The sequence below is a fragment of the Rhinoderma darwinii genome (genome assembly GCF_050947455.1).
Source record: "Rhinoderma darwinii isolate aRhiDar2 chromosome 5 unlocalized genomic scaffold, aRhiDar2.hap1 SUPER_5_unloc_3, whole genome shotgun sequence".
NCBI classification, from domain to species: Eukaryota; Metazoa; Chordata; class Amphibia; order Anura; family Rhinodermatidae; genus Rhinoderma; species Rhinoderma darwinii.
The window spans coordinates 987,764-1,013,478 of NW_027461787.1; the positions used below are offsets into that span (position 1 = coordinate 987,764).

General features: G+C 46.5%; 1 protein-coding gene across 1 annotated transcript in view; it reads left to right on the forward strand.

The window, feature by feature from the left end:
• Positions 1-2,274: 2,274 nt before the first annotated feature.
• GBX1 (gastrulation brain homeobox 1) overlaps positions 2,275-25,715 on the forward strand; it is a 48,498-nt gene continuing 25,057 nt past the window's right edge. The window contains exon 1 of the mRNA XM_075847578.1: positions 2,275-2,775. Coding sequence (XP_075703693.1) covers positions 2,316-2,775 — 460 coding nt within the window. The 5' untranslated portion in view covers positions 2,275-2,315. The remainder of the gene's footprint in view (positions 2,776-25,715) is intronic.

Here is a 25,715-nt window from a genome sequence, read left to right on the forward strand (position 1 = left end):
TCTGGATAAGAGTGGGCACCTGTCTCTGGATTAGAGGGGGCACCTGTCTCTTGATAAGAGGGGGCACCTGTCTCTGGATAAGAGGGGGCACCTGTCTCTGGATAAGAGTGGGCACCTGTTTCTGGATATGAGGGGGCACCTGTTTCTGGATATGAGGGGGCACCTGTCTATGGACATGATGGGGGCATCTGCCTCTGGATAAGAGGGAGCACCTGTCTCTGGATAGGAGGGGGCACCTGTCTCTGGATAGGAGGGGGCACCTGTCTATAGATATGAGGGGGCACCTGACCCTGGATAAGAGGGGGCACTTGTCTCAGTGTAATAGAAGGCACCTGTGTCTGTATTAGGAGGGGCCCTGTCTCTGGATAAGAGGGGGCACCTGTCTATGGATAAGAGGGGGCACCTGTCCCTGGATAAGTGGGGGCAGCTGTCTATGGATATGAGGAAACACCTGTCCATGGATAAGAGGGGGCACCTGTCTATGGATATGAGGGGACACCAGTCTCTGGATATGAGGGGGGCACCTGTCTATGGACATGAGGGGACCCCTGTCTCTGGATAAGAGGGGGCACCTGTCTCTGGATAAGAGGGGCACCTGTCTATGGATAAGAGGGGCACATGTCTCTGGATAAGAGGGGGCACCTGTCTATGGATAAGAGGGGCACATGTCTCTGGATAAGAGGGGACACCTGTCTATTGATATGAGGGGTGCACCTGTCTCTGGATATGAGGAGGCACCCCTCTATGGATAAGAGGGGGCACTTGTCTCTGGATATTAGGGGGCACCAGTCTCTGGATATGAGGGAGCACCTGTCTATGGATAAGAGGGGGCACTTATCTCTGGATAAGAGGGGGCACCTGTCTCTGGATTAGAGGGGGCACCTGTCTCTGGATTAGAGGGGGCACCTGTCTCTTGATAAGAGGTTGCACCTGTCTCTGGATAAGAGGGGGCACCTGTCTCTGGATAAGAGTGGGCACCTGTTTCTGGATATGAGGGGGCACCTGTTTCTGGATATGAGGGGGCACCTGTCTATGGACATGATGGGGGCATCTGCCTCTGGATAAGAGGGAGCACCTGTCTCTGGATAGGAGGGGGCACCTGTCTCTGGATAGGAGGGGGCACCTGTCTATAGATATGAGGGGGCACCTGACCCTGGATAAGAGGGGGCACTTGTCTCAGTGTAATAGAAGGCACCTGTGTCTGTATTAGGAGGGGCCCTGTCTCTGGATAAGAGGGGGCACCTGTCTATGGATAAGAGGGGGCACCTGTCCCTGGATAAGTGGGGGCAGCTGTCTATGGATATGAGGAAACACCTGTCCATGGATAAGAGGGGGCACCTGTCTATGGATATGAGGGAGCACCTGTCCCTGGATAAGTGGGGGCACCTGTCTATGGATATGAGGAAACACCTGTCCATGGATAAGAGGGGGCACCTGTCTATGGATATGAGGGAGCACCTGTCCCTGGATAAGAGGGGGCACCTGTCTATGGATATCAGGGGGCACCTGTCCCTGGATAAGAGGGGACACCTGTCAATGGATATAGGGAACACCTGTCCCTGGATAAGAGGAGGCACCTGTCTATGGATCAGAGGGGGCACCTGTCTATGGATCAGAGGGGGCACCTGTCCCTGGATAAGAGGGGGCACCTGTCCCTGGATAAGAGGGGGCACCTGTCCCTGGATAAGAGGGGGCACCTGTCTATGGATATGAGGGGGCACCTGTCCCTGGATAAGAGGGGGCACCTGTCCCTGGATAAGAGGGGGCACCTGTCCCTGGATAAGAGGGGGCACCTGTCTATGGATATGAGGGGGCAACTGTCTATGGATATGAGGGGGCACCTGTCTATGGATATGAGGGGGCACCTGTCCCTGGATAAGAGGGGGCACCTGTCCCTGGATAAGAGGGGGCACCTGTCTATGGATATCAGGGGGCACCTGTCTATGGATATGAGGGGGCACCTGTCTATGGATATGAGGGGGCACCTGTCCCTGGATAAGAGGGGGCACCTCTTTCTGCAGACCAGGGTACATCTCTCCAGAGAACAAAAGTGTCTCTCTAATGTTCTCAGCTTCCCCTTGTGTATTACAATGTGCTCTTATCCTGCGCTGGTTCGTTACCTTGGACTTCTTCATTGCCCCCTGTGCAGAACCCCCTCCTTGTGTAAAGGGCAGGGAGATGACAGGAGGTTGAATGAAGAAGTGATGTAGGAGTGAAGATAGATGAGCAGAGCCTCCCCCAGCATCTCCCTCCCATGATGTGACACCCAGCCGCTCACAAGCTGACAGTTACTTTCACAGACAGAGACCTTTTGTATGTCTGCCCACTTTACTGCCCACTGGAGGGCAACAAGGACAATGCATCGACCTGGTAGGGTGGGCAGCACCTTCTCCATAGACTCTCTGATTGGGACTCCGGCAGTGAGACCAGGACATGTTCTCTACAGCGGGTACCCTATGTTTATGCCCTACAGACCTCTGGTTATCCCTCAGAGCTTACCTCCATCTCCACTGCCTCCCATGGCTCCGATGTCCTCATACACTGAACGCTTGAATAACACTTTTTGTGCCAGTTTGGGGCAGGGACTCCCCTCCATGGTGGCCCTCACAACAGCTCTTCCCAGCTTTAGAAACTTGCCTGATGGATTTTATGCTCAGGAACCGCAAACTGGATCCCCAATCTCTGCAGAAGGAAACAGAGAAATAGAACCACACAAGACGGAAGAGAAAAGTCCTGAGCAAACCAACTACTCAGAATCCTACCCAAACCTGGCAGGTAAGTAAGCTTGGGATGGGGACACAAGAGCCGATGTGTCATAATGTAAAGATGCATGCAAAAAAGTTATATGACAGGAGAAGTGCACACATAACCAACATAAACTAGACCGAAAAGGGCAGGCACTGTCCCAACATGAGAGGGGGAACCTCACAAACCATACAAAGTGTAATAATCAGCATTCTGAGGACACAGGTCTAAGCTATGAGACAGGTGAGAGTCACACGTGTAATAATCAGCATTATGAGGAGACAGGTGTAAGCTATGAGACAAGTGAGAGTCACACGTGTAATAATCAGCATTCTGAGTAGACAGGTGTAAGTTATGAGACAGGTGAGAGTCACACGTGTAATAATCAGCATTCTGATGAGACAGGTGTAAGGTTAGAGACAGGTGAGAGTCACACGTGTAATAATCAGCATTCTGAGGACACAGGTGTAAGGTATGAGACAGGTGAGAGTCACACGTGTAATAATCAGCATTATGAGGAGACAGGTGTAAGGTTAGAGACAGGTGAGAGTCACACGTGTAATAATCAACATTCTGAGGAGACAGGTGTAAGCTATGAGACAAGTGAGAGTCACACGTGTAATAATCAGCATTCTGAGGACACAGGTGTAAGCTATGAGACAAGTGAGAGTCACACGTGTAATAATCAGCATTATGAGGAGACAGGTGTAAGCTATGAGACAGGTGAGAGCCACACGTGTAATAATCAGCATTCTGAGGACACAGGTGTAAGATATGAGACAGGTGAGTCACACGTGTAATAATCAGCATTATGAGGAGACAGGTGTAACTATGAGACAGGTGAGAGCCACACGTGTAATAATCAGCATTATGAGGAGACAGGTGTAACTATGAGACAGGTGAGAGCCACACGTGTAATAATCAGCATTCTGAGGACACAGGTGTAAGCTATGAGACAGGTGAGAGTCACACGTGTAATAATCAGCATTCTGAGGACACAGGTGTAAGATATGAGACAGGTGAGTCACACGTGTAATAATCAGCATTCTGAGGACACAGGTGTAAGATATGAGACAGGTGAGAGTCACACGCGTAATAATCAGCATTCTCAATAGACAGGTGTAAGCTATGAGACAAGTGAGAGTCACACGTGTAATAATCAGCATTCTGAATAGACAGGTGTAAGCTATGAGACAGGTGAGAGTCACACGTGTAATAATCAGCATTCTGAATAGACAGGTGTAAGCTATGAGACAGGTGAGTCACACGTGTAATAATCAGCATTCTGAGGACACAGGTGTAAGATATGAGACAGGTGAGTCACACATGTAATAATCAGCATTCTGAGGACACAGGTGTAAGATATGAGACAGGTGAGAGTCACACGTGTAATAATCTGCATTCTGAGTAGACAGGTGTAAGGTTAGAGACAGGTGAGAGTCACACGTGTAATAATCAGCATTATGAGGAGACAGGTGTAAGCTAAGAGACAGGTGAGAGTCATACGTGTAATAATCAGCATTATGAGGAGACAGGTGTAAGCTATGAGACAGGTGAGAGTCACACGTGTAATAATCAGCATTCTGAGGAGACCGGTGTAAGCTATGAGACAGGTGAGAGTCACACGTGTAATAATCAGCATTATGAGGAGACAGGTGTAAGCTATGAGACAGGTGAGAGTCACACATGTAATAATCAGCATTCTGAGGACACAGGTGTAAGATATGAGACAGGTGAGAGTCACATGTGTAATAATCAGCATTCTGAGTAGACAGGTGTAAGGTTAGAGACAGGTGAGAGTCACACGTGTAATAATCAGCATTATGAGTAGACTGGTGTAAGATATGAGACAGGTGAGAGTCACACGTGTAATAATCAGCATTCTGAGGACACAGGTGTAAGGTTAGAGACAGGTGAGAGTCACACGTGTAATAATCAACATTCTGAGTAGACAGGTGTAAGCTATGAGACAGGTGAGAGTCACACATGTAATAATCAGCATTCTGAATAGACAGGTGTAAGGTTAGAGACAGTTGAGAGTCACACGTGTAATAATCAGCATTCTGATGAGACAGGTGTAAGGTAAGACACAGGTGAGAGTCACATGTGTAATAATCAACATTCTGAGTAGACTGGTGTAAGGTAAGAGACAGGTGAGAGTCACACGTGTAATAATCAGCATTCTGATGAGACAGGTGTAAGCTAAGACACAGGTGAGTGTCACATGTGTAATAATCAGCATTCTGAGGAGGCAGGTGTAAGCTATGAGACAGGTGAGTGTCAGCTATGAGACAGGTGGGTGTCAGCTATGGGACAGGTTAGTGTAAGCTATGAGACAGGTGACCGTAAACTATGAGACAAGTGTCAGCTATGAGACAGATTGAGTGTCAGCTATAAGACAGGTGAATGTAAGCTATGATAGGTGAGTGTAAACTATGAGATAAGTGAGTGTCAGCTATGAGACAGGTGAGTGTAAACTATGAGACAGGTGAGTGTCAGCTATGAGACAGGTGAGTGTAAACTATGAGACAGGTGAGTGTAAACCTTGAGACAAGAAGTGTAAGCTATGAGACAGGTGAGTGTAAACTATAAGAGAGATGAGTGTAAACTATGAGACAGGTGAGTGTAAACTATGGGACAAGAGATTGTCAGCTATCAGACAGGTGAGTGTAAACTATGAGACAAGAGTTTCAGCTATGACACAGGTGAGTGTTAGCTATAAGACATGTCAGTGTCAGCTATGAGACAGGTGAGTGTAAGCTATGAGACAGGTGAGTGTAAGCTATGAGACAGGTGAGTGTAAACTATAAGAGAGATGAGTGTAAACTATGAGACAGGTGAGTGTAAACTATGGGACAAGAGATTGTCAGCTATCAGACAGGTGAGTGTAAACTATGAGACAAGAGTTTCAGCTATGACACAGGTGAGTGTTAGCTATAAGACATGTCAGTGTCAGCTATGAGACAGGTGAGTGTAAGCTATGAGACAGGTGACAGTAAACTATAAGACAAGTGTCAGCTATGAGACAGATTGAGTGTCAGCTAAGAGACAGGTGAGTATAAGCTATGACAGGTGAGTGTAAACCTTGAGACTAAAAGTGTAAGCTATGAGACAGGTGAGTGTAAGATATGAGACAGGTGAATGTCAGCTATGAGACAGGTGAGTGTAAACTATAAGACAGGTGAGTATAAACTATGAGACATGTGAATGTCAGCTATAAGACAGATGAGTGTAAGCTATGAGACAGGTGAGTGTAAACTATAAGACAGGTGAGTATAAACTATGAGACAGGTGAGTATAAACTATGAGACAGGTGAGTATAAACTATGAGACAGGTGAATGTCAGCTATGAGACAGGTGTAATAATCAGCATTATGAGGAGACAGGTGTAAGCTAAGAGACAGGTGAGAGTCATACGTGTAATAATCAGCATTCTGAGGACACAGGTGTAAGATATGAGACAGGTGAGTCACACGTGTAATAATCAGCATTATGAGGAGACAGGTGTAACTATGAGACAGGTGAGAGCCACACGTGTAATAATCAGCATTATGAGGAGACAGGTGTAACTATGAGACAGGTGAGAGCCACACGTGTAATAATCAGCATTCTGAGGACACAGGTGTAAGCTATGAGACAGGTGAGAGTCACACGTGTAATAATCAGCATTCTGAGGACACAGGTGTAAGATATGAGACAGGTGAGTCACACGTGTAATAATCAGCATTCTGAGGACACAGGTGTAAGATATGAGACAGGTGAGAGTCACACGCGTAATAATCAGCATTCTCAATAGACAGGTGTAAGCTATGAGACAAGTGAGAGTCACACGTGTAATAATCAGCATTCTGAATAGACAGGTGTAAGCTATGAGACAGGTGAGAGTCACACGTGTAATAATCAGCATTCTGAATAGACAGGTGTAAGCTATGAGACAGGTGAGTCACACGTGTAATAATCAGCATTCTGAGGACACAGGTGTAAGATATGAGACAGGTGAGTCACACATGTAATAATCAGCATTCTGAGGACACAGGTGTAAGATATGAGACAGGTGAGAGTCACACGTGTAATAATCTGCATTCTGAGTAGACAGGTGTAAGGTTAGAGACAGGTGAGAGTCACACGTGTAATAATCAGCATTATGAGGAGACAGGTGTAAGCTAAGAGACAGGTGAGAGTCATACGTGTAATAATCAGCATTATGAGGAGACAGGTGTAAGCTATGAGACAGGTGAGAGTCACACGTGTAATAATCAGCATTCTGAGGAGACCGGTGTAAGCTATGAGACAGGTGAGAGTCACACGTGTAATAATCAGCATTATGAGGAGACAGGTGTAAGCTATGAGACAGGTGAGAGTCACACATGTAATAATCAGCATTCTGAGGACACAGGTGTAAGATATGAGACAGGTGAGAGTCACATGTGTAATAATCAGCATTCTGAGTAGACAGGTGTAAGGTTAGAGACAGGTGAGAGTCACACGTGTAATAATCAGCATTATGAGTAGACTGGTGTAAGATATGAGACAGGTGAGAGTCACACGTGTAATAATCAGCATTCTGAGGACACAGGTGTAAGGTTAGAGACAGGTGAGAGTCACACGTGTAATAATCAACATTCTGAGTAGACAGGTGTAAGCTATGAGACAGGTGAGAGTCACACATGTAATAATCAGCATTCTGAATAGACAGGTGTAAGGTTAGAGACAGTTGAGAGTCACACGTGTAATAATCAGCATTCTGATGAGACAGGTGTAAGGTAAGACACAGGTGAGAGTCACATGTGTAATAATCAACATTCTGAGTAGACTGGTGTAAGGTAAGAGACAGGTGAGAGTCACACGTGTAATAATCAGCATTCTGATGAGACAGGTGTAAGCTAAGACACAGGTGAGTGTCACATGTGTAATAATCAGCATTCTGAGGAGGCAGGTGTAAGCTATGAGACAGGTGAGTGTCAGCTATGAGACAGGTGGGTGTCAGCTATGGGACAGGTTAGTGTAAGCTATGAGACAGGTGACCGTAAACTATGAGACAAGTGTCAGCTATGAGACAGATTGAGTGTCAGCTATAAGACAGGTGAATGTAAGCTATGATAGGTGAGTGTAAACTATGAGATAAGTGAGTGTCAGCTATGAGACAGGTGAGTGTAAACTATGAGACAGGTGAGTGTCAGCTATGAGACAGGTGAGTGTAAACTATGAGACAGGTGAGTGTAAACCTTGAGACAAGAAGTGTAAGCTATGAGACAGGTGAGTGTAAACTATAAGAGAGATGAGTGTAAACTATGAGACAGGTGAGTGTAAACTATGGGACAAGAGATTGTCAGCTATCAGACAGGTGAGTGTAAACTATGAGACAAGAGTTTCAGCTATGACACAGGTGAGTGTTAGCTATAAGACATGTCAGTGTCAGCTATGAGACAGGTGAGTGTAAGCTATGAGACAGGTGAGTGTAAACTATAAGAGAGATGAGTGTAAACTATGAGACAGGTGAGTGTAAACTATGGGACAAGAGATTGTCAGCTATCAGACAGGTGAGTGTAAACTATGAGACAAGAGTTTCAGCTATGACACAGGTGAGTGTTAGCTATAAGACATGTCAGTGTCAGCTATGAGACAGGTGAGTGTAAGCTATGAGACAGGTGACAGTAAACTATAAGACAAGTGTCAGCTATGAGACAGATTGAGTGTCAGCTAAGAGACAGGTGAGTATAAGCTATGACAGGTGAGTGTAAACCTTGAGACTAAAAGTGTAAGCTATGAGACAGGTGAGTGTAAGATATGAGACAGGTGAATGTCAGCTATGAGACAGGTGAGTGTAAACTATAAGACAGGTGAGTATAAACTATGAGACATGTGAATGTCAGCTATAAGACAGATGAGTGTAAGCTATGAGACAGGTGAGTGTAAACTATAAGACAGGTGAGTATAAACTATGAGACAGGTGAGTATAAACTATGAGACAGGTGAGTATAAACTATGAGACAGGTGAATGTCAGCTATGAGACAGGTGAGTGTAAACTATGAGACAGATGAGTGTAAGATATGAGACAAGAGTTTCAGCTATGAGACAGATGAGTGTAAACTATGAGATGGTGATTGTCAGCTATGAGACAGGTGAGTGTAAACTATAAGACAGGTGAGTGTAAACTTTGAGACAAGAGAGTGTCAGCTATAAGAGGTGGGTGTAAACGATGAGACAGGTTAGTATCAGCTATGAGACAAGAGTGTGTCAGCTATTGGACAGGTGAGTGTAAACTATGAGACAAGAGTGTCAGCTATGACACAGGTGAGTGTCAGCTATAAGACATATGAGTGTCATCTATAAGACAGGTTAGTGTAAGATATGAGACAGGTGACAGTAAACTATGAGACAAGTGTCAGCTATGAGACAGATGAATTTACATTTTTAGACAAGAGAGTGTGTCCTATGAGACAGGTGAGTGTAAACTATGAGACAGGTGTCAGCTAGGTAAGAGAGACAGGTGAGTGTAAACTATGAGACAGGTGAGAAAGCTATGAGACAGGTGTCAGCTAGGTAAGAGAGACAGGTGAGTGTAAACTATGAGTCAGGTGAGAAAGCTATGAGACAGGTGTCAGCTAGGTAAGAGAGACAGGTGAGTGTAAACTATGAGACAGGTGAGAAAGCTATGAGACAGGTGTCAGCTAGGTAAGAGAGACAGGTGAGTGTAAACTATGAGTCAGGTGAGAAAGCTATGAGACAGGTGTCAGCTAGGTAAGAGAGACAGGTGAGTGTAAACTATGAGACAGGTGAGAAAGTTATGAGACAGGTGTCAGCTAGGTAAGAGAGACAGGTGAGTGTAAACTATGAGACAGGTGTCAGCTAGGTAAGAGAGACAGGTAAGACTTCATCCCACTATTATGTGCGTGTTCCGTGTGTATATCGTATATGATTAGACACCTTTAGAGGAACGGTCCATTCACATGTTGAATAGCATAGAAAAAACGCATCCGAAAACCAAATGTGTTTTTCCGGTGATTTGGTGCATTTTCCTATGAGGTTGCAGGTTTTTGTTTTTTTACCGCAACTGCATCGAAAAATGCACCAAATGGCGGTAAAAACGCATGTGGTTCTTAGATGCAGTTTTTCAATACAGTTCTAACCGCACCTCAACCGCAACATGTGAATGGACCCGAACACAGTCAAATCCCCCAGGGAATTGTGTCACTTCATGAAAACTGTTGCAGATTTTCTGTCCGGATTTGCGGGAGGGAGATCCGCGGCAGACGACTTTTACAGGCAAGTGATGAGATTTTAAAAAATCCTCATTATCCACATTTTCTGCACGGAAATCAGAGGAGGCTGCGGATTCTAACATCTACAAGGTGCTCGTTCTGTTCTGGGTGGTCACTGCGGCCGAAAACAAATCCACTACGTGTGCAATACAAGGGTCAGATCCACAACGGGAGTCTGCGTCAGAATTGACACGCTGCGGATCTGCAGCATTCCCACCGTTCTGCACAGATTGTGTCCGCCACATGGGGATGGCATCCCCACGATCTGTACTGTAAATGCTGCGGATTTCCGGGACACAATACGCACCACAAATCCGCATCTTTTCTGCAGCGTGTGAATTCACCTTTAGGTTCTGTTCACACATTGAAGTTGTGGTGCGCTCGAGCAGTGGAGGGTTGGGGGGTTCAGGACCCCTGTTCTGGTGATTATTGTGCTTCCCAGCAGTGGGCCCTTGGCGATCAGACAATTATGCCTATCCTGCGGATATTATTGTTGATTCTGTAAATACCCCGTCAACTTTGTTGCCGCATTGCACTGTTACTGCGGTCAGAACTGCGTTTTCTCGCCTATTCTTGACATTGTGATAACCGTATGTGTCTCGGGACTGCAGGAGAAGCAGTTGTCCAAGGTACTGAACTTAATTGACTGCTCACCCGCCCACATGCAATCTTACAGAGAGAAGAGCTTCTGTTTAAAACCGCATTTTTTAATGCTGCATGCGGATTTCAAATACGTTTTTTTAATGCGGTTTTGATATGGTTCTCCCCCACACTCTGAACATGTGAATCAGGTGAGTGTCAGTTTTATAATAATCATCACCATCAGTCTTAGCAGACAGGTAAGTGTCACATATATAATTATTATCAGTCTCAGGTATATAATAATACTATATAATAATAATCAGCCTCAGGTATTGTAAAGGATCTGCCAGACACGATGTCTCTGGTTAATCAGTCTGCACCTGCTCCTAGGTCTGATAAAGTGACTCGATCTGCTACCACTCAGGCTGGTAGGCTGAGGAGTGGGAGAATCACAGCCTGGCCAGACGGTTCTAGCTCCCGCCCTTGGTCCACTTATACCTTCATTTGTTGTCTGTCCTTTGCCTGTGATTCTCTCTTGTTTCCTGGATCTGCTGTTCCTGCTAATACCATTGACCTCTGCTTCACATTGACCCTGGCTTGACTGACTATTCTCCTGTTCTGCTTTTGTTACCGCGTACACTCCAGGTTTGACTTGGCTCGTTCACTACTCTGTTGCTCACGGGGTTCCAGCCCCTCTTCCCTTAGCTTCTGTGTCCCCTTGTCTGTTTTATTTGTCGTGCACATATTGAGCGTAGGGACCGTCGCCCAGTTGTACGCCGTCGCCTAGGACTGACTGTGCAAGTAGGCAGGGACTGAGTGGCGGGTAGATTAGGGCTCACCTGTCAGTCTTTCTACCCCTTCATTACATAATCACAGGCCCATATACCTTTTCTACCCTGGTTCCTACACTACTATGGACCCCCTTGAGGGCCTGCCTCAGCAAATGCAGCGTCTTTTCCTACAGGTCCAAGCCCTGGCTCAGAGGTGCAACCAGCGTGATGCTACCCAGGTAGTGCCTTCCACCTCACCTCAAGTTGACTTTTTTTTTCTCCTTTCAGGAGAATTGTAGGCTCTATTACCATCTAAGGCCCCACTCCTCAGGTTCTGAGAGCCAGCGAGTGGGTATAATTATGTCCCGGCTCCAGGACGGCCCCCAAGAATGGGCCTCCTCCTTGGCTCCTGACGCCCCTGAACTTTCCTCTGTTGATATTTTTTTTTTCTGCTCTCGGACTCATTTATGACGAGACTGACAAGACTGCCTTTGTCGAGAGTCAGCTGGTGACCTTACGTCAGGGTAAGAGACCGGTTGAGGAGTACTGTTCTGACTTTAGGAAGTGGTGTGTAGCTTCTCGGTGGAATGACCCTGCCTTGAGGTGCCAGTTTAGATTGGGTCTGTCGAATGCCCTGAAAGACCTGTTAGTTAGTTATCCCTCTTCTGACTCTCTAGATCAGGTTATGGCTTTAGCGGTACGTCTGGACCGACGTCTCAGGGAACGACGACTTGAACGTTTTTGTGCCTTCTCCTCTGGCTCCCCCATGATGGCTCCCGAGGTTCCGTTGCTCTGTTCTTCCACGGAAAACTCGGATGAACCAATGCAATTCGGGGCCTCCGTGTCTCCCCAACAACTTAGAGAGCTCCGCAGGAAGAATGGTCTCTGCTTCTACTGTGGGGATGACAAGCATCAAGTGAACGACTGTCCTAGGCCTAAGAATAAGCAGCCGGAAGAACTTCCGCGCCTAAGTGACCATCGGGGAGGTCACTTGGGCGCACAGGTATTTCCCGTAAATATGAAACGTAATAAGATGTTGCTTCCCTTTCAGGTCTCTTTTGGTGGTAGGTCTGCTACCGGCAGTGCCTTCGTGGATTCAGGGTCTTCTGGTAATATCATGTCTGTGGAATTTGCAATGTCTCTAGCTATGCCTTTGATTGATTTGCCTAAACCTGTCCCGGTAGTGGCTCTCGACTCCACTCCTCTTGCTAATGGTTATTTTACGCAGCATACCCCTGTTTTTGAACTCCTTGTTGGCTCCATGCATTTGGAGCAGTGCTCTGTACTGTTGATGCAGGGATTATCGTCCGATTTGGTTTTAGGCCTTCCCTGGTTGCAGTTGCATAATCCCACGTTTGACTGCAATACTGGGGATCTTACCAAATGGGGTAATGAATGCTTGACATCATGTTTTTCTGTTAATTCTATTTCTCCCCCTGAGGAGGTGAACACGCTACCTGAGTTTGTTCAGGACTTCGCTGATGTTTTCTCTAAGGAGGCCTCCGAAGTGTTACCTCCTCATAGAGAATACGATTGCGCTATCGATTTGGTACCAGGAGCTAAGCTTCCTAAGGGTTGGATATTTAATCTCTCTTGTCTCGAACATGAGGCCATGAGAGAATATATCCAGGAAAGCCTGGCCAAGGGTTACATTCGCCCCTCTACTTCTCCAGTAGGTGCTGGCTTCTTCTTCATAGGGAAGAAGGATGGTGGTCTTAGGCCGTGCATTGACTACCGAAACTTGAATAAGGTCACTGTAAGGAACCAGTATCCCCTTCCTTTGATTCCTGATCTCTTTAATCAGGTTCAGGGGGCTCAATGGTTCTCTAAGTTTGATCTTCGGGGGGCTTATAACCTTATATGAGTCAGAGAGGGGGATGAGTGGAAGACTGCGCTTAACACGCCCAAAGGTCATTTCGAATACCTCGTCATGCCCTTTGGGTTGTGTAATGCTCCCGCGGTCTTCCAGAATTTCATAAATGAGATTTTAAGAGATTACCTGGGGATATTTCCTGTAGTGTACCTTGATGACATACTTGTGTTTTCTAAGGACTGGTTCTCCCACATTGAGCATGTCAGGAAGGTGCTCCAGGTCCTTCGGGAAAACAAACTGTTTGCGAAGACCGAAAAATGTGTGTTTGGGGTGCAGGAGATACCATTTTTGGGTCAAATCCTCACTCCTCATCAATTCCGCATGGACCCCGCCAAGGTCCAGGCTGTGGCGGAATGGGTCCAACCTGCCTCCCTGAAGGCGTTACAGTGCTTCCTGGGGTTCGCTAATTATTACAGGAGATTTATCGCTAACTTCTCGGTCATCGCTAAGCCTCTTACGGATCTCACTCGCAAAGGTGCTGATCTCCTCCACTGGCCTCCTGAGGATGTCCAGGCTTTTGAGATCCTTAAAAAGTGCTTTATCTCGGCCCCGGTGCTGGTTCAGCCCAACCAAATGGAGCTATTTATCGTGGAGGTTGACGCGTCCGAGGTGGGAGTGGGGGCTGTCTTGTCCCAGGGTACCAGGTCCCTCACCCATCTCCGTCCCTGTGCCTACTTGTCCAGGAAGTTTTCGCCCACTGAGAGTAACTATGATATTGGCAACCGCAAACTCTTAACCGTTAAATGGGCATTTGAAGAGTGGCGCCACTTCCTGGAGGGGGCTAGGCACCAGGTAACAGTCCTTACCGACCACAAGAATCTGGTTTTTCTAGAATCTGCCCGGAGGTTAAACCCGAGACAAGCTCGATGGGCGTTATTTTTTACCAGATTCAACTTTTTGGTTACCTATAGGGCTGGGTCTAAAAATATTAAGGCCGATGCACTGTCACGTAGCTTCATGGCCAGCCCTCTTCGGAGGAAGATCCTGCTTGTATTTTGCCACCAGGTATAATCATTTCCTCTATTGATTCTGATTTAGTCTCTGAAATTGCGGCTGATCAAGGTTCAGCTCCCGGGAACCTTCCTGAGAACAAGCTGTTTGTTCCCTTGAAATTCCGGCTAAGGGTACTTAGGGAAAATCATGACTCTGCACTATCTGGTCATCCAGGCATCCTGGGTACCAAGCACCTCATTGCCAGAAACTATTGGTGGCCTGGGTTGCCTAAAGACGTTAAGGCCTACGTCGCCGCTTGTGAAGTTTGTGCTAGGTCCAAGACTCCCAGGTCCGGACCAGCAGGCTTACAACGTTCTTTGCCCATTCCCCAGAGACCTTGGACCCATATCTCCATGGATTTTATCACCGATTTGCCTCCATCTCAAGGCAAGTCGGTGGTGTGGGTTGTAGTAGACCGCTTCAGTAAGATGTGCCACTTTGTGCCCCTCAAGAAACTACCCAACGCCAAGACATTAGCTACCTTGTTTGTCAAACACATCCTGCGTCTCCATGGGGTCCCTGTCAATATTGTTTCGGACAGAGGGGTACAATTTGTTTCATTGTTTTGGAGAGCCTTCTGTATGAAGTTGAGGATTGATCTGTCCTTCTCCTCTGCCTTCCATCCTGAAACCAATGGCCAAACTGAGAGGACTAATCAGTCTCTAGAACAATATTTAAGGTGTTTTATCTCTGACTGTCAATATGATTGGGTCTCATTCATTCCCCTCGCCGACTTTTCCCTTAATAACCGGGTCAGTAACTCGTCAGGGGTCTCGCCCTTTTTCTGTAATTTTGGGTTTAATCCACGTTTCTCCTCCATTTCACCTGGTAGTTCCAACAATCCCGAGGTAGAGGTCGTTCATCGGGAACTGTGCATAGTCTGGGCCCAGGTTCAGAAGAACCTAGAGGTGTCCCAGAGCATACAAAAAACTCAGGCAGATAGAAGACGTTCTGCTAACCCCTTGTTTATGGTCGGGGATCTTGTGTGGCTATCGTAAAATAACTTGCGCCTTAAAGTCCCGTCCAAGAAGTTTGCTCCCCGGTTTATAGGGCCGTACAAGGTCATTGAGGTCCTCAATCCTGTCTCCTTCCGACTGGAGTTGCCCCCATCTTTTCGAGTACACGACGTGTTTCATGCCTCCCTCCTTAAACGCTGCTCCCCGTCCTTGGCTCCCTCGAGGAAACCTCCTGTCCCCGTTCTCACCCCTGAGGGGGTAGAATTCGAGGTGGCCAAGATTGTGGACAGCAAGATGGTCCAAGGCTCCCTCCAGTACATGGTTCATTGGAGAGGATACGGGCCTGAGGAGAGGACTTGGGTACCCGCCCGGGATGTTCACGCTGGGGTATTGGTCAGGAGGTTCCACCTAGAAAGGGTCCGGTGGCCCCTCATAAAAGGGGGGTACTGTAAAGGATCTGCCAGGCACAGCTTCTGTGTCAACGCCCATAGGTAATCAGTCTGCACCTGCTTCTATGTCTGTGAGACTGACTCCATCTTCAACCACTCAGGATGGCAGGCTTAGGAGTGGGAGAGCCTATCATAGCCTGGCCAGACGGAGCTAGCTCCCGCCCTCTGTCTATTTATACCTGCCTTTCCTGTTCCTCCTTGCTTGTGATTCTTCTCGTTTGGTTTCCTGGCCCTGCTGCAGCTTCTTGAACTATTTGTCCCTGCTTCATACTGACCCTGACTTACTGACTACTCTCCTGCTCTGCGTTTGGTACCTCGTACACTCCTGGTTTGACTCGGCTTGTTCACTACTCTCCTGCTCTGCGTTTGGTACCTCATACACTCCTGGTTTGACTCGGCTTGTTCACTACTCTCCTGCTCTGCGTTTGGTACCTCGTACACTCCTGGTTTGACTCGGCTCGTTCACCACTCTTGTTGCTCACGGTGTTGCCGTGGGCAACTGCCCCATTTCCCTTAGCTTCTTTGTACCCTTGTCTGTTTGTCTGTCGTGCACTTATTGAGCGTAGGGACCGTCGCCCAGTTGTACCCCGTCGCCTAGGGCGGGTCGTTGCAAGTAGGCAGGGACTGAGTGGCGGGTAGATTAGGGCTCACTTGTCTGTTTCCCTATCCCTGTCATTACACCGGCAGTTAGCTGGAGACACGGTTAGTGGCACAGACCGTGCATGGAGCGGTATCTCTTCAGGAGCGGCAGCCGCGAGATCACCCGTCCGGACGCACGATGCAGGGAGAGGAGGCATCCAAGATGCCGGCGCCGCATCATGCAACGCCGTCTCAGAGCAGGTCACAGAGCCCAGAGCCCCACACAGAGGGACTGCAACAGCTGGATGCGGCTGAACTGCCACTAGACTACCGGAGATTGGCGATAGAGGTAGCTACTCACCTAGCCCCTGATATTAGAGATTCTCTGGTGGCCACAGTAACGACGACGTTACAGAAGCTTCAAAACGAGGTTACTTCCCATGCTTCACGGCTAGACGAGCTGGAACAACACGTAGGTCTCATGGAAGATGAATCTGCTGGGGCGCATACATACATTCAAAGTTTACTACAAGATAACACACAGCTCAGAGACCGTTTGGAGGATTTGGAGAATCGCTCCAGGAGGAACAATCTCAGGATTGTCGGTCTACCTGAACACATTAAACCCCAGCACCTACAGGGGATCTGTGAAAGGGAGCTCCCAGAAGCTCTGGGTCTGACCAGATCATGCAGAGTGGAGAGGGAGCATCGGGTCGGCCCTCCTGGCCCAGTACAGGCCACCACAGGGGAGATGCACACCAGACTGCGCCAAGTGATCATGCGCTATCTTGATTACAACGACAAAGAGGAACTCTTACGCACCTTCAGGAATCGAAATACCCCTTTACATCTTCTGGGAGCAAAAATAATTCTATTTACTGACTATTCAGTGGACGTCACACGCAGACGAAGATCATTTGGGGGAATATGCACTACCTTATACAAGCGCAAAATTAAATTTCAGCTGCAATATCCGGCCACATTGAAAATTACAAAACCAGATGGCTCCATCAAGATATTCCATACTCCTGAGGAGGAGGCGCTTTTCGTGGACAAGATGGCGGGACAAGGAAGTCCCACTGCATCAGAGACGACTGCCCGGAGCAGCACAACAACAGGGAAGAAGGCCCCCCCGGACCCAACATCGCCACGCGACTGTTCCTGGTCTGAAATTGTTCGGGTGTCCTCACCCAAGCAGCAACGTGTAGACAAAGCACCCACAAAGACCTGGCATGGAAAGGCTGATTGCGGCATTACCGGACTGATAAGTATATTGTGCCATGTAAAGTGACTGCACATTGTCGCTGACATACACAAATGTGATTTCATTGTTAGGTGCGTGCGCCAGAAATGGCAGTTGCACGGTATAGTTCTACTTGAATGCTGGACACTACAAATATGCGATGTCTTTGGCGAATGGGGAGGCTTTGAAGTTCTCGAGGGCCATAGCAGTAATAAGATTGGAGGTGGGGGGGGGGTCTTAGCCCAGAAAAAAGAGACGTCGGGTATACCGATTTGCTGCAATAGACGACACAGGGAATGCTGTGGATATTGCTGGTTGGGTATTGTGTTTTCACAGGTTATGTTACGGTTTTATTGCTGTGTTTACATGAAACTGTTGTGGGGTTGGGAGCAACATGGAGCAGACATCACCGAGTGGCCAACATAGGAACGGGGCATACACGCCCGGAAATAGATATTCAAGACTGTTCACCATTGAACCTTATAGAGAAACTTAGAACATGCAGGTGACCTCCTAGAATGTTAAGGGGCTCCGTTCCCCAAATAAATGGATGATGGTTCTTCGTCACCTAAAAAAATTACGTACTGACATCGCTCTCCTACAGGAGACTCACTTGGAGGAAAGCGACTTCCACCGCATGAAAAAAGTGTGCAGTTTACGGCTCTTCAGCTTGTGTCCGTAAAGCAGGTGTACTCATTTTGATCAATAGAAATCTGGTCCACGAGGTGCTGCACATGGATTCTGACAAGGAAGGACGTCTGCTCCACGTTGTCCTTGACACTCCTTGCGGGGTTCTAAGCATTTACAATATATATGGACCCGATGATGATAATGTTTCCTTCTATAACGGTTTAGAAAGCGCTTTGTTAACAGATGATGTCCCACATAAACTGGTGGGGGGCGATTTCAACTCTGTATTAGATCATAGAGAGGATAGGAGTTCGCGCAAAGCTCAGGATCTGGGACCCATCCCTACAGGGGCCCCTAGAAAACATGACAGGGTCTTGGGCCCTCTGCTGGAGAGCACACCCCTAATAGACGCATGGCGGGTGGGTAACCCCGATGCATGGGAATTCACGCACTATTCGCACTCTCAACAGTCGTGGTCAAGGATAGATTATTTTTTCGTGTCTTCACCCTTACATCAACGGCTAGGATCTTCTACCATAGGGGATCTAGTGATATCAGACCATGCTCCAATACTGCTGTCTCTTCGAGAGATTTACCCGAGAGGTTCTGATTTTATATGGCGCTTCCCGGCCCACTTAGCATTAGATGATACATTTAAGCGTTTGTTGCAGGGGTGGTGGGTGGATTATGCTTCCACGAACGAAGGGCATAGGGACGATCCTTCCCTTTTTTGGGACACGGCCGAGGCCGTGTTAAGGGGCAGGATACTTGCATACTCTGTAAGCAAAAAACGGGAAATAGCCCGAAAATGTAACGCATCTAGTCTCGCATTGAGGACAGCATACACAGCCTACCTAACTCAATAAACCGAGGAAACGAGACAAGCCTGGGTCCAGGCCAAGCACAACTTTGATGAATGGGCCTCTCAGAAAGAACTGCTGCGCAATTACGAGTTTGAGGCAACACTGCATAAGTATGGCAATAAGGCGGGAAGGCTGCTGGCAAACGTAGCCCGGGGACAACGCCCTACACAACACATAGCCAAAATGAGGGACTCTACGGGACAAAACACTAGTGATCCTTCTCGCATTAATGCCATACTGGCCAGATTTTATGAGGAGCTGTACTCCGACGAATCTTCCCCACAGTTAGATGATACGCTCCTGGACAAAACCAGCCTTCCTGCCATTTCAGAGGATCCGCTACAACTCCTGAATGCGCAGATTACTAGAGAGGAGGTGGACGAGGCTATTGGAAACCTGAAAAATTCTGAAGCACCCGGCCCGGATGGCCTGTCAGGAGAATTTTATATGGCCATGAGGGAGCAGGTGACCGAGACCCTGGTCTCGCTCTTTAACAATGCTCTGGGCAGCGGGGGCTGCCACCATCTGCAGACACGTCCTATATCAAACTTTTATTAAAGCCTGGAAAGGATCCACTGATGCCGGGGTCATAGCGACCTATATCGCTAATTAATGTAGATGCTAAACTTCATTGCAAATAGGTTGGCAGATATAATGCCACATCTTATAGCTTCCGAGCCGGTGGGTTTCATTAAGGGGAGATCAGCGGTCACCAATATTAGGACGGTCCTGGCGGTATTAGATAGGGTGCAGCATAGCCCAAATCCAAATGAACGCCCTGCACTACTCCTGCTAGACGCAGAGAAAGCCTTTGACAATGTCAGATGGAAGTGGTTGGATGCTGTTCTGGATAAGATGGGGATTATCGGGGCTTTTCTAAATTTACTGCGCCACATCTACAAGTGCCCTAACGCTAGGATATATACCACAGGGTTCCTATCCCAACCCTTTCGCTTATATAAAGGTACTAGGCAGGGATGTCCGCTGTCTCTTCTGCTATTTAACCTGGCATTGGAGCCATTGGCACGATATCTGGCATCTTCAGATGTGTTCAGGGGCATTTCGGTGGGGAGGACGGAGGTCAAGGAAACACTGTTTGCAGATGACATACTATTATTTCGAGCACATCCCTTGCAGGATGTCTCACGTGTTTTCCAGACCTTACGTGAATTTGGGAAGTATTCGGGGTATAACGTTAACTATTCAAAATGCCAACTGCTGGACTTGGGACCGCAGGAACCTAGCCATAGACGCACTGGACGTGGAAGTTATGCGGACACAAATCACATACCTGGGTATCAAGATAGGTCGGGCGCCTTGATCCCTTTACGAGCTGAACTATCCCCCACTGATCCGGAACATACAGGCGGGTCTTCTGAGATGCCATGGTCTGCCTCTTTCACTTCTGGGAAGATGCTGCCCGGTCAAAATGTCGGGGTTTTGAATAATTATTGTACCCTTTACAGACCACTCCACTACTGATTAAACATGGGGATATCAACACGCTTAATTCGTCTTTCACTAAATTCATTTGGGGGAGAAGAAAACCGAGAATAGCGCTAGCAAAACTTATGTTACGTAAAGAAGAGGGTGGCATAAATGTTCCTAACATTCGGGGATACAACCTGGCATGCTTGAGTAGACACTTACTGGACTGGCAACATGGTACGGGGCGTCATTCCAACATCAACCTGGAAAGGCAGCTAGCGGAGCCATGGGATCTCATGGCCCTGGTTCACACAGCTTTTGCATCCCTCCCTACAGCCATTAAAAGATCATCCTTATTACGAGACACCATCATTACTTGGAAAGTATTCCGCAAACACTATGGTCTTTCATACCAAACACATGCCCTTATGGAAACACCCAGATCTGACAGCGGGAAGACACAGTCAGTTACTTTGGAAATGGAGAGAGAGAGGGATAGCGACATTGGGGGACATGTTTCATGATCAGGAGGGGAGATGGTTGACCTTACAGGAAATTCAGACAAAATACAACTTCGAACATCCCCAACACCTACAGTATTATCAAATATTATCCTCCTGTAAAACTAAACGTGCTGATATCTCAGGCGAAGTTCCCTCTAACTTGTTTCATTCATGGTTCTTGGGACGCATAACAGATCGATATCACAACTGTATGACACTCTGAAACCGCTGCTATTAAAGATGTCACCTGACCAGGCATTTGTGAGATGGGAAAAGTTGTTTCGCTTGCCGGGAATTGCCAAACATGTTAAATGGGGTTGGTAGATTTCAGAGCACATGTCACGAATGAGAAATGGAGGGAAACCCATCTAAAAATTCTCCATCATGCCATATACGCTTTTACATTGCCCCCTTCTATAACCAACCCCGATAGGAAGACGTCTTGCCGGAGGTGCAGCTCACCTCGCACAGACATGTATCATGGGTTCTGGGCGTGCACTAACATACAGCCATTCTGGAAAGAGATCTCTATTACAACAAGTAAGCAGATTTAAGGGGATTCTGGGGCCAATGGAAGTATTTTTTCATGTCCAGCATGATGGAGGGTTGGAGGATGCGGTGGTGACCCATCTGCCCCCCATAGCACATGCCGCACTGATGGTGGCAAAACGTTGTATACTTCAAAATCCCACGAATGAGTGCGGTTATTCCGGGGATGAGAAACTTGTTCTACTTGGATAGAATTGACATTTTAAAACATAAGGATGCGCAAGGGAAAAAAATTCATTGGGAAGTGGAAACTGTTCCTCTGGCGAGGAAATCAGCAAAATAATCGATCCATTTACAGGATCGCCTTGGTACTTGATAGAAGACCTTAAAGGCACTTTGGGAGTGTTAAAAGTATCTAGAACATAATATCTATAGTATTGATATGACATATTGGCCGACTCGGTTAGGAATGTAGCTTCATGAGGCTCCAGTTTATATTTAGTTTTGGTACGTTATCTCTCAGGGACGCTCCTCGACAGCGCTGTTTACATAGAGTTATGGGAATGTTTTGCGATGGTTATCAATAACTGTTTCATAACGATGTAACGACTCGGATTTCTGTGCCATTGTAAGGATGTGATTTCTGTAACTTCTAACATATATGAATGTCCCCCTGACATTATATGACGTATGATTTGTTATTTGAAAAATTCTTCAGAAAAATCAATAAAAATATGTTTAAAAAAAAAAAAAAAGACTCAGGCAGATAGAAGACGTTCTGCTAACCCCTTGTTTATGGTCGGGGATCTGGTGTGGCTGTCTTATAAAAACTTGCGCCTTAAAGTTCCATCCAAAAAGTTTGCTCCCCGGTATATAGGGCCGTACAAGGTCATTGAGGTCCTTAACACGGTCTCCTTCAGGCTGGAGTTACCCCCGTCTTTTTGAGTACACGACGTGTTCCATGCCTCCCTCCTGAAACGCTGCTCCCCGTCCTTGGCTCCCTCGAGGAAACCTCCGGTCCCTGTTCTCACTCCTGAAGGGGTAGAATTCGAGGTGGCCAAGATTGTGGACAGCAGGATGGTCCAAGCCTCCCTCCAGTACCTGGTCCATTGGAGAGGATACGGGCCTGAGGAGAGGACTTGGATACCCGCCCATGATGTTCACGCTGGAGTATTGATCAGGAGGTTCCATCTTCGCTTCCCCAATAAGTCAGGTCCACCTAGAAAGGTTCCAGTGGCCCCTCTTAAAAGGGGGGGGGGTACTGTAAAGGATCTGCCAGACACAGCTTCTGTGTCGACACCTGTGGGTAATCAGTCTGCACCTGCTCCTAAGTCTGAGAGAGTGACACGATCTTCTACCAGTCAGGCTGGGAGGCTGAGGAGTGGGAGAGCCTATCACAGCCTGGCCAGATGGTTCTAGCTCCCGCCCTCGGTCTATTTATACCTGCATTTCCTGCTCTTCCTTTGCCTGTGATTCTGTCTGGTTTCCTGGCTCTGCTGTTCCAGCTATTACTACTGACCTTGCTTCATACTGATCCTGGCTTTACTGACTACTCTCCTGCTCTGCGTTTGGTACCTCGTACACTCCTGGTTTGACTCTGCTCGTTCACCACTCTTGTTGCTCACGGTGTTGCCGTGGGCAACTGCCCCATTTCCCTTAGCTTCTGTGTACCCTTGTCTGTTTGTTCGTCGTGCACTTATTGAGCAAAAGGACCGCCGCCCAGTTGTACCCCGTCGCCTAGGGCGGGTCGTGCAAGTAGGCAGGGACTGAGTGGCGGGTAGATTAGGGCTCACCTGTCTGTCTCCCTACCTCGTCATTACAGGTATATAATAATAATAATAATATTAATAATCAATAGAAAGCCTATATTAAACCTCCATGAGTTAGGGTGGATTTACACGAGCGTGTGCGTTTTGCGCACGCAAAAAAACGTGGCGTTTTGCGTGCGCAAAAGGCACTTAACAGCTCCGTGTGTCATGTTCATATGGTGCGTGGCTGCGTGCTATTCGTGCAGCCGCCATCATTATGACACTCCGTTTGTATGTTTGTAGCACGTGGTGCTTTTCTATTTACAATCATTTTTTTACTGCTGTTGCGCGAATCACGCTCATCCCACGGAAGTGCTTCCGTGTGCTGCGCGTGATTTTCACACACCCATTGACTTCAATGGGTGCAAAACGCCGAAATATAGAACCTGTCGTGAGTTTTACGCTGTGGACTCACGCTGCGCAAAAATCACGGACAGTCTGCACTGCCCCATAGACTTGCATAGGTCCATGCGACCCGCGTGATATTCACGCGGGTTGCACGGACACAAATCACGTTCGTGTAAATCCGCCCTAAAGAATGTGGAAATCACAAAACCTAAACGATAACCTCCAAAAAGAGAACAGGAATAACCACAAAAGCACTGTATATACGAAACATGTACACAAGTAATCTTTATTAGTACATAATATATGAAGTGTCAAATTAGGAGAAAAGAACTGCTGGTGGGGCCACAAAGATGGCAAAAGTGGCCAAAACGACAGAAAACAGGCAGGAAACCAATCAGAACAATAAATGACTAGAAGTCGGATAAGAGTCTGGGCAATACCAGTTATAACTCTGGCTTAACCCAACAAAATATCATTATTTATTTGGAACTCCGAGTAAGGCCTCATGGACACGACCGTAAAAACTCCCGTAGTCACGGGCCCATGGACTTCTATTGGCCACGGGTACCTCCCCGTTTGCTTACTGGAAGGAGCCCGGGCCGTTGAAAAATATAGAACATGTCCTATTTCAGGCCGAAATTACGGCACGGGCAGCCCATTGAAGTCAATGGGGCTCCAGTAATTACGGGAGCGTTGCTAGGCGACGTCAGTAAATAGTCACTGTCCAGGGTGCTGAAAGAGTTAAGCGATTGGAAGTAACTGAGCACCCGGGACAGTGACTGCCGATCAAAATATAGAGAAAGCTGTAAAAAAAAAAGACGTTCCTACTTACCCAGAACTCCCTGCTTCTTCCTCCAGTCCGGCCTCCCGGGATGACGTTACAGCCCATGTGACAGCTGCAGCCAATCACAGGCCAATCACAGGCTGCAGCGGTCACATGGACTGCCGCGTCATCTAGGGTGGTCGGGCTGGATGGCGAAAGAGGGACGCGTCACCAAGGCAACAGCCGGTAACTATGAATTTATTTTACTTTTATTACGGAAAGGGCTGACCCTTCTCTCTAACCTGCACTGGTAGAGAGAAGGGGCTGCCGATTAGTGCAGTGCAATTTTGCAGCCAAAAACGTGCCCGTAAATATGGGTGGAATACGGGTGACCAAGGACCCGTATTTACGCCAGTATTTACGGGTGGACAAAAATACGGTCGTGTGCCTGAGGCCTAAGAATATAAAAAATACACAGAAACAAGGCCACTTGATTAAGGATTAGTCACTAGATCGAGCAGTCAGACATAGAATTAGCCAATAATATGATTTATATATATATATAACACTATATACACTATATACACTATATACACTTTATACACTATATACACTTTATACACTATATACACTATATACACTATATACACTATATACACTCTATACACTTTATACACTATATACACTATATACACTTTATACACTATATACACTATATATACACTATATACACTATATACACTATATACACTATATACACTTTATACACTATATACACTTTATACACTATATACACTATATACACTATATACACTATATACACTCTATACACTATATACACTTTATACACTATATACACTTTATACACTATATGCACTATATACACTATATATACACTATATACACTATATACACTATATACACTATATACACTTTATACACTTTATACACTATATACACTATATACACTATATACACTTTATACACTATATACACTTTATACACTATATACACTATATACACTATATACACTATATACACTCTATACACTATATACACTTTATACACTATATACACTATATACACTTTATACACTATATACACTATATACACTATATATACACTATATACACTATATACACTATATACACTATATACACTTTATACACTTTATACACTATATACACTATATACACTATATACACTATATACACTTTATACACTATATACACTATATACACTTTATACACTATATACACTATATACACTTTATACACTATATACACTATATACACTATATACACTATATACACTATATACACTTTATACACTATATACACTTTATACACTATACACACTATATACACTATATACACTTTATACACTATATACACTTTATACACTATATACACTTTATACACTATATACAC